This window comes from Phoxinus phoxinus (assembly GCF_949152265.1).
Source record: "Phoxinus phoxinus genome assembly, chromosome: 15".
Classification (NCBI taxonomy): Eukaryota; Metazoa; Chordata; class Actinopteri; order Cypriniformes; family Leuciscidae; genus Phoxinus; species Phoxinus phoxinus.
The window spans coordinates 11,953,297-11,968,713 of record NC_136890.1 but is presented as its reverse complement, the minus strand read 5'-3'; the positions used below and the strand labels follow the sequence as shown (position 1 = coordinate 11,968,713).

The window sequence follows — 15,417 nt, the reverse complement described above, 5'->3', positions numbered from 1 at the left end:
ATTCTGAATCCCGAAACGTTCTACTTACGGAAAGTCAGGCGGATCAAAAGATGTCTTGATGACCCCGGCGTAGACAGCGAGAATGGAGAGAATGACGCAGGCGAGGAACACAAGGGCCAACTTGTTGACGTACTTCACACCAACAAAGACAACTAAAGACATCAAGGTGAGCACGATGGTACCGTACACACGCATGTTATTCAACAACGCTGCCTCGGCCTCTGCTCCCTCCAGACCCTCCATCTTGAATACGGCAGCTGCTGGCACAATGTAGATCTACAAAAAATTCAATTATATTTTTAAGATTTTATAATAATATTTTAAAGATATTTTTATTTAGTACAGCCCTTCAGTAGCCAAAAATGCTATTTACATGTTTCACAGAAGACACAAGTTTAAATGTACCCCCATCATCAAAATCAAAAAGTTTATACTCCCCAGCTGTTAATGAACTCTTGACAACCTTATAAAGTGTCCCTTAAAAGGTTAGTTCACCCAAAAATGAAAATTATCCCATATCCCCTCAAGCCATCCTAGTTATATATGACTTTCTTCTTTCAGCCAAACACAATCAGAGTTATGTTAAAAAATATCCTGGCTCTTACAAGCTTTACAATGGGAGTGAATAGTAACTGAGATTTTGAAGCTCCAAAAAGCGCAGCTATCCACCATAAAAGTAATCCATACGGCTTCAGAGGGTTAATAAAGACCTTCTGAAGCGAAGTGATGCGTTTTTGTAAGAAAAAATTCCATATTTTTTACTTTATAAACTATAATCACTGGCTTCCGGTAACAGCCGTAAGCAAGTCTAGTTCCAACTAGTCTAAGCCTAGCCTAACGCCCACGGAACGTTGGCTAAACGTCTGATGCATATGGTACACTTAAAGCGTTAGTTCAACCAAAAATGAAAATAATGTCATTAATGACTCACCCTCATGTCGTTCTAAGCCCGTAAGACCTCCGTTCATCTTCGGAACACAGTTTAAGATATTTTAGATTTAGTCCGAGAGCATTCTGTCCCTCCATTGAAACTGTATATACAGTATACTGTCCATGTCCATAAAGGTAATAAAAAGATCATTAAAGTAGTCCATGTGACATCAGTGGGTTAGTTAGAAGTTTTTGAAGCATCGAAAATACTTTTTGGTCCAAAAATAACACAAAATAAGACTTTATTCAGCATTGTATTCTCTCCCGGGTCTGTTGTCAATCCTTCACAGTTACGCTGATGGCGTAAGACGCTGATGACGTGTTATCTGGTGCGCCCGAGCTTCATTTATAGACTGAGGGAAACGCACGCTGTAAAAGTGTCTCATCCGCGACATGCACATTTACGCACCATTAAAAAAATGATATCCACGCAAACAATGTAGAATAGCTTGAATATAGCGTGCGTCTTCCTCAGACTGTAAACGAAGCTCGGGCGCACCAGATAACACGTCATCAGCGTCTTACGTCAGCAGCGTCACTGCGGAGTCGTGAACGCAGATTCACAACAGACCCGGGAGAGAATACAATGCTGAATAAAGTCTTATTTTGTGTTATTTTTGGACCAAAAAGTATTTTCGATGCTTCAAAAACTTCTAACTAACCCACTGATGTCACATGGACTACTTTAATGATCTTTTTATTACCTTTATGGACATGGCCAGTATACTGTATATACAGTTTCAATGGAGGGACAGAATGCTCTCGGACTAAATCTAAAATATCTTAAACTGTGTTCCGAAGATGAACGGAGGTCTTACGGGCTTAGAACGACATGAGGGTGAGTCATTAATGACATTATTTTCATTTTTGGGTGAACTAACCCTTTAACTGGAAACACTTCAGGAATGTCGAAGTCGTCATCTAATTGGTTGAATTTTATCGGATTTCAGGGGGGTGCGAGTGTTGCGTTTATTTTCGGTCCGCCGGGAAACAAAGCGCAGACGTGTGATTGCGGAAGAAACACTGTTGTGTTTACATGAGTGACAATGAGCATTTATCAAGATCAGCTAAACGTAGAAAGTATGCGAGGTTCACGGCATAGACTCTTTAAGAGATGTCCAGGAGTTTTATTTGAGGCACTTAGTGGAGACTTGTTGCACGCCGGTCTGTTGTTTTGGGGACATTTCCACGCCCCGAAACGTGACGCTGAACGAAACGAACTGTAATTGGTTGTTTGACATGTCGGTCAAACGCCCTTATGGGCGGGCCTTGGCCAAAGAAAGTTGCTATGAATTCCAGACCTTCAGCCTCAGTCTGAAGGTCTGGCTACGCGAGACTAAGTTCCAACAGAAGAGTGACCTCTGACGCATAACACATGAAGTAGGAGTTGTGTAAGCTTAGGTGAGAGTTGACGCCTCTCGCGGTTCAAACTAATAGTGCTGGGCAACAAACTCAAGCTCCTCTGACATTTCTCTTTAAAAATTCTTGTTTTAGACCTCTAATTCATAACCAGTGTTTTGTTTGGCTCTGCGCTTCCGAGTTCGTAAATACATCATGCGTCAGGTCAAGTCACTTTTCTGCTGGAACTAGACTCGTGTACGGCAGTTACAGGAAGTGATTAAAGTGTATAAAGTTGTAAATATACATATTTTTCTTACGAATACGCATCGCTTCGCTTCAGAAGGCCTGTATTAACTGGAGCCATATGGATGTGCTCCAAAAACTCTCAAGCTCTCAAACTCTGATTGTGTTTGGCTAAAAAAAGAAAGTCTTATACACCCAGGATAGCTTGAAGGTGAGTAAATTATGGGATAACTTTGATTTTTGGTTGAACTCACCCTTTAATTATCCTCAGTGCAGTGTCAGAATATGGATCGTAAAAAAAATAATTCACTGCTAGAAAAACAAAGAATATGCAGAGTAGGACCTGGCAGATTCTTTCAGTGGACATATTATATTCACAGTATAAATGAAAATACATTTTGTAAAAATCAGAAAAGAGATGCTAAATTATGTAATTATTCCTACAGTTTGGACCCTTGCCTGCTGAGCTTGTCTGCTATGCTGGCAATGTTTGTATCGATACATTTTGCTTTAATTAGTTTGAATTGAATTAGTTTGACACTGAATGTCAGATCAACGGAAAACCAATGAAATTGTACCAGCAGGATTTCGATGCATCCCAGGATGTACATGGCTCCTGCAAAAGTGGTCCCCAGGTAGAAACATATACCAACGGCCCCGCCAAACTCCGGCCCCAGTGAACGAGAAATCATGTAGTATGAACCTCCAGCTACAAGCACACAAACAAATGTACCATTAAGCATATACATCTAAAGAGTTAAATAGAACAGCATTTCACACTAATAGCTAATAGTAGCTTTCTTTCCATCCAATGTTGTTCATTTTACTTAAGCGCTAAATTGGAATATCGCATAAAACATTTGCGAATCCAGCACCGTTTCCATCCCATGTATCCAAGAGTACACAATCGTCAATTCCTGGGAAACCAGCGCCAAATATCTGTACTAAAAATGGAAGTTGCTGCAATCAGGAAAGGGACTGTGGCTCTTTTTTCATACATCATAAATGACTTGCGTCTCAAAATTGTGCAGACGAACGCTGTATAAATAAACACTGTAAAGTTATCTTGCATTTCGGAGGCGGATGCCTGGTGTTTGGGAACGCAATTGTGTGAGACAGTTCTGGGATGTAATTATGCCAAGTCATTTTGATGACAGACTTTAGCTCAGGCATTTCAGAATGACCAAACCAATATTTGAGATGCTGTGCGATGAAATTGGCCCACTGGTTAGTCCAGTTATCCAATCACATTCTCAGTTGAGGCAAAGTCATCTGAGTATTTTGTGGTGCATGGAGTGATTTATTCGGAAAATGAAATGTGTTTCCATCGTAGTTTCTGCATGTCTTCTTATTGGATAAAAAAAGTATCCACCTCAATTGAGCACATACACTTTTTATGCACATTTTGTATTAGTTATGCGGATTTTGGAATTTCCATTCAACTTTTTTTTTTTGCGATATCCCAAAATTCACATAACAATAAGTGGATTGAGATAGCTATTATCAAACTTTTTTTCTTCTTGAAAAGACATTCAAGAATTCCATGACACAGGCTGCTGTTATTTCAAATAAACAGAGACATACAAGCATCCACACAAACGAACACACCGTTATGAGCCTGGAGCTGATCTCAGCACAGTTGGGAGCTGTACTGTGCACTGTAGCTAACTGCCCATGAAGAACAACAGGACAGCCGTCCTCTGGGCATCTGCACGCATACACAAACACTGTGAATTCTGCTCACCTGGCACAACTCCATTGGTGGCAATAGCACTCATTGAGATCGCAGTCAGCATAGTCTGTAAATAAAGTAAATAAAGATCAATACAATGGGGACAATGAGTGACAGAGACAAGAGGCCCACACTAAGTCCTCCAGTGACTTGTGAAAGAAAAATGTATTTATTAGAAAATAAACACTGAGAGGTTATGCAGTTGAGTGGGATTTTTACTGGTTTAGCAGATTCATCGGTTGTAGGGGAAAAGAGCCCCGTGAATTGAAGTAACACCCCTGCATAAAGACAGGTTCCATTTTCCAAAGGTTTCATTTGTTAACATTATTTAACACGAGCTAACAATGAACATTGAACAATACTTCTACAGCATTTAATAATCTTTGTTTTTACATGTCTCTCTGAACTGCTTGATTCTGATTGGTCAGTCGTTACGTTCCAAGGTCAGTTATTTCCGTTGTCAATAGCGATTGACCAATAATGACAGCGGTTATTTGAGGTCGCACTTCTATCATGTCTCTGGTTTCACACAACGGACACGCTGTCTGTCTCAGTCATTTAAGCATTCAATAAAAACTGAAGTGAAATAAACAACTGGCCTACAAAAATATTGTTGAAGTGTTTGTCTTGCTGCTAGAACGATTGGTTTGTACACAGTAATAGACTATAAGATAATAAACAGGTACAATTTTAGTTCATTCTCAAATCAATTTTTAATGTCCTCTTCATTATTTATGGATTGGAAAGCTGTGTAATAAGTGGTTTGACTGTACATTATCCCTTTAAATGCCATCTTGTTTGAACGTGTTCGTTCATTGAAATAGAAAACTTTCGTAACAATGTAAATATCTTTACTCTCACTTTTGATCAATTTAATGCATCCTTGCTGAGTAAAAGTATTAATTTCTTTCAAACTTTTAAACAGAAATGTACTTTTGCACTCGTATGATATTTGATGCACTCAAATTCTAAAATAGGAAGCTAGAGTATTATTTATTTGAAAGCACTCAGTATTCATATACTGCCAGCGTAGCCAAGACTGAAACAAACCTTGTGAATATGACTAGTGAGTGTTGGTTGACAGAATTTATTCTGCGAGTCTGAGTGTATCTGCTGGGGTTTGGCAGGGTCAAAAGGGCATAATAGGGGATTTATGGTGGTAGAATCTGAAGGGACAGCTTTCAGCTTTTTTATATCAAACAATATTAAAGCAGATATGACAGGAGGGGAAAGAGCTCAGAGTGGGACAGCACTGCACGTTCACTTACATAATACTACACAAACTCACTCTGAAAGAAAATACCGCAGCAAATATTCACTAATAATTGACACGAGCACGCACAGAACACATGCAAACACGCACGCCACCAGAATCACAAGCAGCTTGTGCTTAACTGGCAGCTCTGAAATCAAACACCACATGTAAGCATTTACATTTACGTTCTTGGCAGAAATTCCATCTGACGCTCACGTACCGACTTACCAAAGTGACTTACAACAAAGTGATTGTATAACTGTAAGCAATCTTCAGTTAAAGGTGCAGAGTGGTAAAAGGAAACCGCAAGCTCTCGAGGGGGAGGTCATGCTGCATAATCATGGTGATAAAAAATTCTTCTTTCGAGGTCTGAAGAAACCTTTCTGTTGGTGTAGATGCTATAAAGTGCATTCAGATATGAAGGATGGAAAGGCTATTTGTGTAGTATTAGTGTTTGAGCTTGTGTAACTGGTGTAACATCCCCTACACACACACGGCTCCTCTGTGTATGTGCGCTGAGACTGACCGTGGAGCAACACATGAAGACAATGACGAAGGTTCCCAGGACGCCTCCAACGCCCACCAGCCAGGTCATCCTGAGGAAAAGGATCACCCCCAGGATGTTCTGCATACATGGCAGGTAAACGCCCATTATCGTGCCCATACGTGGAGCCTGTCAATCAAACGATAAAAAAAAAATCAATAATCAGGACACCATGTAAATCTTTTAACTGGTACATGATGCTCAATATAATTCACAGACGGCATAATTAGAAATCCACTTTAACTGCTTGTCAATCAACATCCACCAAATCAATGATTATGTACCGTCCATCAACATACACAAGAAGTCGTATACCACGATCCTTTGCCAGCAATGACTTGTAACTGATGTTTGCAACACAATATTTTACCTGAAGGGTAAAAATTATTGTTATTTTCGTCAGTTAGATCTAGCATTCTGCCGGCTTTAAGACAGACACAGAGATACAGTGTGGTAAGATTACATTTGAATAAAATAATGATAGCATTTATTTGATCATTATTGAGAGAGTGAGAGAGATTTGTGTGTTGGCGTGTGTGCGTGCTTGTGTGTGTGTGTGTGTGTGAATTGCCTGCTTCTGTGCAGCATCTGTCCACAAATAGTAAAGCTGCAAGTTTCAAAAACTTCAAAAACATCAATGTTACCCTCTCGTTGCTGAGAAATTTAATGTAGAGTTTCTGTAGGAAAGCTATTTTATTAATAAAAGTAGCAGAGCAGCGTTGATAAGTTATATCTCTTTCTCTCTCTCTCTCTCTCTCTCTCTCTCTCTCTCTCTCTCTCTCTCTCTCTCTCTCTCTCTCTCTCTCTCTGTGTGTGTGTGTGAGTGTGTGTGTGTGTGTGTGTGTGTGTGTGTGTGTGCCTCAAAAGAAAGCAGCGCATTCATATATTAATATAGATCAGTGATTAACCTTACTGGAACTACCTGTGCATTAAACAATTTTAATGCACACCTTCCAGCGAATCAGAATCAAGTATTCAGGCAGGACCATGGTATAAATGGCTTTGTGCCATACAGATTGTTTCAAAGTATTAAACAGAAAAATAACAGAATCATTGATGCAACTTTCATCAAATATTAACAAATTATGCTGCAAAGCAGCTCTAAGAAGTCAATATTGTCATTATTCAGCTCAAGTCTGTTCAGTGTTGATTCAGTTCAGTTCAATAACAGTGATGTTGCAAAGTCAATTATGAAACAAATTCGATTCAGTGATAAATCAGCTTTACAGAAGACAATAGTGTTATCATCCAGCTCAATTCAGTTCAAGTTTGAACTCATCCGAAAGAAGGTTCGGTAGTGATTTGGCAGTGTGTAGAGATAATGGAAGAGTTTTTGTCACCTGCACAGTTTTCTTGCGCGCCTCCTCATTGTTTTCTGCCTCCTCATGCTCTTTACTGCCCTGCGTCAGGTTGGAGTAGTTGGCAAGGCTGCTCAGCACAGACGATACTATAGGACTAGTGTCCATCTCCTCCTACAAAACACACACACATACAAACAAGGGTAAGCCAACATTCATACTGTATGTAGTCCTTTGAAACACTCATTAGCAGAGCTACCTCAAACAGAGCCATGTTTTTCCCATCATACTGCTGGCTTTTCTCTACGTCACTGGTGCTGCTGTTGATAAAGGGGCTGCTCTCCTTGGATGTTGCATCTCCTGTGAACATACATGAATGAAACATTGCTGTTTATCTGAGATAGAGTACATTAACAGAGGGCCCAAAAAGTATTGGACACTTAGAAATATAAAGTTGTTGTACACAACCATTCAAAATTAGTTAGTAAGATTTTTTTTATACTTTTACTCAGGAAGGATGCATTAATTTGGTCAAAAGTGACTTTAAAGACATTTAAAATGTTACGAAATATTTATATTTCCAATAAATGCTTTTGAACTTTCTATACACCAAAACGTATAATGGTCAAATATTAAGCAACTCAACTGTTTTCAACATTGATACTAATAATAAATTATTGTTGAGCACCAAATTATCATATTATAATGTTTTCTGAGGAAATATGTGACACTGAAGACTGGAGTAATGATGCTAAAAATTCAGCTTTGCCATCAGAGGAATAAGATACATGTTAAAATATATCTTACAATAAATAACTAGTTAGCCTAGTTATTTTAGATGTGTATAATATTTCACAATATTAATGTTTTTACTGTATTTTAATCAAATAAATGCAGCCTTGGTGAGCACAAGAGACATTTACAAAATCGTACAGACCCCAAACTTATGAACAGTAGTATACATCAGATAACAAAATACTAAACAAATGGCATTTATGTTTTATTTTTTAATATTTTTTTAAGCAAAAAAAAAAAAGTTTGTAAGGTTTCAAATAAATATAAAAATATTATTTATATTTATAAAATTACAGTATGCATTCATCAAAATCAACACCAAGTAAAAACAACCCATTTGCAATTTGTCAGTATTGCTCCCATGGATCTGCTTACATATAAGATCAACGTCATCGCATTAGCATATAATACTAAAGAATGATATTGGTATTATCAGATTTACAACATAAGCGTATTCAGTTTAAAATGTTCATTCTCTGTAAGAGTGCTTTGTCTCACAGAATTTGTAGAATGCTTCTTTTATCACATATCACACAAACTAAGTGGTGTGTAGGCTACAGTACAATTATTCCAGTCGTTACAACTTCATGTCCATCTGAGAGAAAAGAACAGGAAGGGGGTTGATAGATACAACTGTACAGAAAAACAGCAGCGCATCAACATGCAGCACTCCTTGAGTATCAGTGTGTGCGTGTGTGTGTGTGTGTGTGTGGGTGAGGAATTCCAAGATTTCTACATACTCTTCCATAGCAACAACCCGGTTCTGAGCCTATTTTTACACTACCGCTTTCAGCCGCACATCCTTTATCACAGGAACCCTTGATCGGTTTATTCTGAAGTAGCGCAACATACACCCTCGCAGGTTCAGAACGATGCTCTTGTGTCCTATAAATACGTCACGGTTTTTAATTGTGTGAATTTCTAAATTGTAGTGCGTATTGTAATGTCACCTTCCCTGCCTTCTCTAACATAATTATATGTGGGAGAATGTTCATTAAATGGCCAAGGGAATCCTGCCTCTTAGCTTGCCCGGTTTAATCTGATGTATTAGTTTAATTAATCATGCTTCCTGCTTCATACATTTTCATTTTCACCGCATTTGCCTGCTTATTGACCTGCGACCCTGTGACCTTTAAACACACAATTCATCACCTTGTAATTTCATCTGTCACCGCTGAATCAATACGCCACCAATGCTTTCGACAGAAGTTTGAAATGCCAGGGTTATATAGTATATACAGATACGGTAGTACTTTAATCTTGTAAAGCCAAAATAAAAGTCAATTATTTCATTTAAGGAGGACTCACAACGCTTTAATCAATGTACTTTTTGGTTCATCACTACTTGTGCATTTGTTCCTATGTGACTGTAGTGTGTTTTCTCTCTAATCTTGGCTGAAACTCCTACTTCTGGCTCTCTTGACACACACCATCCCACAACCCCAGCAGACTCACACTGTAATAAGGAATAATGAGAAAAAGATTGGGTTTACAGATTGAGATAGATCCGAATCTTTGACATCTCGTGTGCTGTGTGGTACATTTTATAACAGAAGCATTTGGTTCATTGTTACGATCCCCAGAAGAGACCCTGAGCATCTCTGTGCCTATTACACATATCAAAGAGGGGATTGTATACTGAGGGGGTCTGCTGATTCTGCCCTGCTGTCCATTTGAATGGCTCCGGTTTTGCAATGTTGCAGAGGCAAAAGTAGGACAAAAGACGGTAGCCGATGCTTGTACTTTTCTCATAGCTATTCTTTCCACTTCCTTTTTTTTACACTTCTTTAGTCTTGAGCTCTGTCCACTTAAATACACACCAGCTCTCTTTTCGGAGACATGGGCTATTCTAGAGCAACACAATTTATTACTTATATTCTAATATCATATGTGATTTGATTATATTTAAGCAATAACACGCGCTATATCTACCCCCAAATAACAGCCGCAGTGATTTTCCGACCTAGATAATGATTACGCTACTGCTTTGATACAACAGTTCAATCAACAAGAAGTTAATATTGTACATTGTGTATATATTGCCATATATATTGTCTTACTCTGTCTATATCTTTGCCCGGGCTGCGAAATCATTTGCAAACAAGCGCACAGCGGAACCGCAACACGTCTGTATGTTTCCTGAATGAATTTTAAACAAAAAGATTGCGTGAATGATTCAATGACTCCCTCATGAAATGGTTTTGTTCTTGAATGAATCAGTGTTATTTAACCAAACGCTTAAGCGAATTATTCATATGACCTACCCATAAAGACAGTCATTTGTCATCACCTATTGGCGTGACTTTCAAAGTCACTGAAAAATCCTCTTCACTACAGAGAGTCTGTCTGGAAGGTGTTTAAAGATCAGGGCTATAGGGGTGCAGCGTCTATTATAATCATAATTATTGTTTTAACGATGTGCAAGCTGACATTAACGAGAATCAAAAGTGCTGTTTTCCCCCCAAATATCATTGAGTCAAATATCACGTTCTCAACTCGAATATGCTTAATAAGCCGACCATGCATGGTGTCATATAACAGTTAACCTGTTTTCCTGTAATCGGAGGAAATCGTAAATCATAAATGGCTTAAACATAAATTGACTGGCACAGCTAAAATGTTGTCCTTAACCCTAATGTTACCCGGCATGTAACCTTCTATAAGCTGCGTTCTGTAGGCTTATTGAACTGCGCATGTGAGATATGTGACAGAAAAGCGTTCTTAATTGTCGATTTAAGCGCATGCAAGAAAGAGTTAAGCGGCAAGCTAGAAATATTTTGCAAACTGACAATTTCTTGACACAAGAAATTATCAAAAATGTGTTCTTATCAAAATACTGCATCTGTAACTGCAAGAGTGGATAATATAAAAGTCCATAAGTTTCCTGCTGAGATGTAGCAAAACTCTTTGGTTTTTAATGCTTTATTTAACATCATTACCGACATAACAAATGGAATAAGTCAGATACATGAAGGATTAAGTTTTGACGTCACTATCAGGAAATAACCTGATTTATTAATAAAGTCTTGTTGATGCAGTTTATTTACGTTGCCGGGTTATTGTTTTGCATGTAAACAGGGACAACGGGTCATTCCAAAACTGTAAAAAAAATGTAACCTCTCCAAGTCAAAATATTCTAGTGACTGATCACATCTAAATTTTTAAATTGGCCCAAGTGAAATTCTGTAAAATAAATTGAATTAATTGTTGCAATAGTCTGTTAACATTGGCTCAATGAGAAATAATATGTCAGACTAATTGAAAAATTTAGATGTGACCAGTCCCTAGAAAATTTTGACTTGGGGATGTATTTTTTTTTTAACAGTGAATAAGCGGATTTTTGGGAGTTGTCAGCATATCGGTGTGCATGTTAACGTTATCAGTGTCATATAGATTTTACAAAAGGCAAGGCAAGTTTAATTATATAGCACATTCCATACACAATGGTAATTCAAAGTGCTTTACATAAGTAATTAAATTAATCAAAAGAAGTAAGAACAGTTTAGAATAAAAAAGGAAATAAAATACAGTACAAACAGCTGGACGAACAGTGGCACAGTGCTCATTCATGCACATCTACACAACAGATGTGTTTTGAGTCTGGATTTGAATGTGACTGTAGGAGCACACCTGATCTCCTCTGGAAGCTGGTTCCAGCTGCGGCTGGCATAATAGCTAAAAGCAGACTCACCATGCTTTGAGTGAACCCTTGGTATTTCTAGCTGATGTGATCCTAATGATCTGAGGGATCTGTTGGAAAATTCAGTGAGCATATCTGCAATGTATTGAGGTCCTAGGCCATTGAATGATTTATATATACCAGTAATACTACTTTAAAATCAATCCTATATGTAACTGGGAGCCAGTGTAAAGACCTGAGGACTGGTGTGATATGTTCATATTTTCTGGTTCTGCTCAGGATCCTGGCAGCAGCGTTCTGTACGAGCTGCAACTGTCCTATTGACTTTTTGGGAAGGCCAGTGAGGAGTCCATTACAATAATCCCTGCTGGTGATGAAAGCATGCACAAGTTTCTCTAAGTCTTGATTGGAAACAAAGCATCTAATTCTTGCAATATTTTTCAAATTATAGTATGCTGATTTAGTTACTTTGACGTGACTACTGCAACTAAGGTCTGACTGCAGAATCACACAGAGATTCCTGACTTGATTTTTAGTTATTTGACCTCTAGAGTGAAGGTATTCACCTTGACAACTTCATCTTTGTTTCCAAACGCAATGACTTCAGTTTTGTCTTTGTTTAACTGAAGAAAGTTTTGGCACATCCAACTGTTTACTTCATCAATGCATTGGAACAGGGAGTCAATGGGGCTGTAATCGTTAGGCGATAGGGCTAAGTAGATCTGTGTGTCGTCTGCACAGCTGTGGTAAGAGATTTGGTTCTTTCTCATTATTTGGCTCATTGGAAGCATGTACAGGTTGAATAGGAGTGGCGCACGAATTGAGCCTTCAGGGACTCCGCATGTCATTGATGTCCACTCAGACTTATGGTCTCCTATACTCACACAATAACCTCTCCCTCCAAAGTATGACCTGAACCATTTTAGGACTATCCCAGAAAGCCCGACCCAGTTTTCCAGCCTGTCAAGAAGTATGTTGTTGACAGGCTTTAAAACACAATACGTTAACACTTTGAGTTACATTTTAGACACAATATTGTCTATTTTTGCTTTATTTTGTCCACGAAAATCTCCTAATTTACCGCAGAACTGTTTTTCAGAACCACGTTTTAAACGAATACGTTTAATGAATGTCTGAATGAATCAGCTGTTCCAATTGTTTGAATTAATGACTCAAATGATTAAGCTCATTAGTTACTTCTTTTTTACTTTTTAGTTACATGGCATTATTTATGTAAATGCAGTTTAATTACATTCAATATTCCTTTAAAAGTGTCATCAATATCAAAATTGTGCCCCATAACGCCATGTTGCTCCAGGCAATCTGTTCCTAGATAAGTCAACTTTTTGGAAAAAAGCATCAATTAAATGATAAATGAGTAAAAGTGTCAGTGATATTGTTAATAGCAAATCTATGGTTAAATTATTAGCGCCACAGTCCATGCTTCAAACCAAACAGTCACACTTGCATATCAGCATGATGATTAGCATGATGAGTCAGTAAAAGCATAAAGCAGATCAAGGAAAGAAAATCATGTCAACGTTATGCGTATTATATATAGATAGGCCATCAAAGACTAAATAAATGCTAATTAATGGTGAGCAAAATGTGTAGGCTGAGTAAAGCTTTTCTGAATGCAACATGAGCCTGATGTTCTTATCTCATGCAGTTTAGCTTAGCACCCCGTGTGAAAAAATATTTAGCATTCTTTTAAAAAAGAGTACATAATATACTTTTAAAATATAAAATAAATATATTTATTTGCCCATTCAATACTTATTTTTTTTCATAGTGACTAGTTACTGACTAGTTGTTTGCTCCCTTTACAATTACACTTTTTAGAAATGTATCAAAACATACTGTCTATTTTTAATTTCATGATCATAATGTCTGACTTCCACAGTTTGGCTCTTGTTCAGTGAAATTAAAACAGCACTACACTCGTTCCCTCTAAGCACCTTTGCCTTTCTATAATCCACAGTTTTAAAATCTGCTTTTCAAAGCCCATTTCAGCCCATGACATCAAAATAATCTGCTTTTTAATTTTTAATGTTTTGCCTTCCCCTTTCTATTTTCACTTTGATTTGCGTGGCCAGGTTGCATCACATTTAGTATTTTTCCATGTCAGAACCACAATTCATGACTGATTTATGATGTATATAGGATCCCCGTGCTGGCCCTTGTGACTGACAAAGTACACTTTAGCAGCTGAAAAGCACCTCCACGGTGCTTTTCAGCTGCTGGCCTGTATGGATGGAACTCACTCCGGCTACCCTTGAAATCCATCACCCTGGGCTATAGGCAGGAGAAGGCAAGGCTGGTGATGGAATTAAGGGACTCCTCCGACAGGACAGTGGCTGATGCAAATGCCAGAGTGGAGACTGGAAGGAAATGGAGGGCCAAGGAGGAGGTGCAGAAGGTGATGGGAAGACTGCAACATCAACAAGTCGTGGGCATGGTCCAGACAGGGCGGGCAGGCCTGGGATGGAGCAAGCCACTCATCCCTTGGTCCAAGGCAAGCAGGAAGGAGAGGAAGGACCTTGTTGTTGCAGAGTTAACGAGGATTGAGCAGGAGGAGATCAGAGTGAGGTCTGTGGTACAGGGGCAGCAGGGGCGGTGGACAACTTGGGAGGGTGTCGCGAGCCGAGAAATCAGCTGGGCAGAGTTCTGGAAACTGCCACAGGCTAGGCTCAGTTTCCTCATTAGGGCAACGTACGACACCCTCCCGAGCCCTAAAAACCTCCACCAATGGCTTGGAACAGAGCAATCCTGTGACATTTGCGGGACCATCAATGCCTCTCTCCAGCATATTCTGTCGGGCTGCAAAACAGCACTGACACAGGGGCGGCTTAGATGGCGGCACGACCAAGTGCTCAGAAAACTGGCAGAGGTGCTGGAGAAAAGTCGACAGGAGGCAAACAACAATAGTCCATCAGAGAGTCGATGCAGGATCCACTTCATTAGGCAGGGGGAACACGCAATGCATACCAGCAAGAGACAACCTGCCAAGCTTTTAACACCAGGGGCGGGGTGGAAGATGGAAATAGACTTGGGAAGGCAGCTCCAGTTCCCACAGGAGATATGCAGCACCACCTTAAGACCAGACGTGGTGCTGTGGTCTGAAGCTGTGAAATTAGTAATACTGATCGAGCTGACAGTTCCATGGGAGGAGGGACTGGAAGCTGCCTATGAGAGAAAGAAGGCGAAGTATGCAGACCTGGTTGCGGAGTGCAGGGAAAGTGGATGGAGTGTGAGGTTGTATCCGGTGGAGGTGGGAGCCAGAGGCTTTGTGGGCAGATCAACATCACGTCTGCTCAAGGATCTGGGACTACGGGGAGCCACACTAAGCAGATCCACCAAAGAGCTCTCTGAGGAAGCGGAGAAAGCAAGCCACTGGCTCTGGCTGAAACGACGAGACAAGGCTTGGGGGGTAACATCAAGTTAGGTTTTGCTGCAGGGGGTGTCAGGGAGACGTCCCTGTTCACTGCCCCGCCACCATGAGACGTTCTGGGTTAAGGGGCGAAACGTCAATGAGCGGTGGTCCCCAGCTGAAGACCCTGCAGCAAAATCGTGTGGTATGCGGTCAGGTTTAGGCCTGCCTCAGAGAAAAGGACGCCTCTGCCATGCATAGTCCACCAA

The 15,417-nt window shown here is 39.6% G+C and overlaps 1 protein-coding gene across 4 annotated transcripts in view; it reads right to left on the bottom strand.

The window, feature by feature from the left end:
* Positions 1-15,417, bottom strand: part of slc12a5b (solute carrier family 12 member 5b) — a 78,149-nt gene that overhangs the window by 23,065 nt on the left and 39,667 nt on the right. For all 4 annotated transcript variants that reach the window (XR_013800450.1, XR_013800451.1, XM_079637545.1 and 1 more), the window contains exons 2-7: positions 7,603-7,703; positions 7,386-7,517; positions 6,028-6,174; positions 4,259-4,313; positions 3,093-3,223; positions 29-276 (exon numbers count right to left, since the gene is read on the bottom strand). Coding sequence is in view for 2 of the 4 variants with exons in the window: in XM_079637545.1 (XP_079493671.1) it covers positions 29-276; positions 3,093-3,223; positions 4,259-4,313; positions 6,028-6,174; positions 7,386-7,517; positions 7,603-7,703 (814 nt within the window). In the remaining 2 variants the exon portion in view is untranslated. The remainder of the gene's footprint in view (positions 1-28; positions 277-3,092; positions 3,224-4,258; positions 4,314-6,027; positions 6,175-7,385; positions 7,518-7,602; positions 7,704-15,417) is intronic.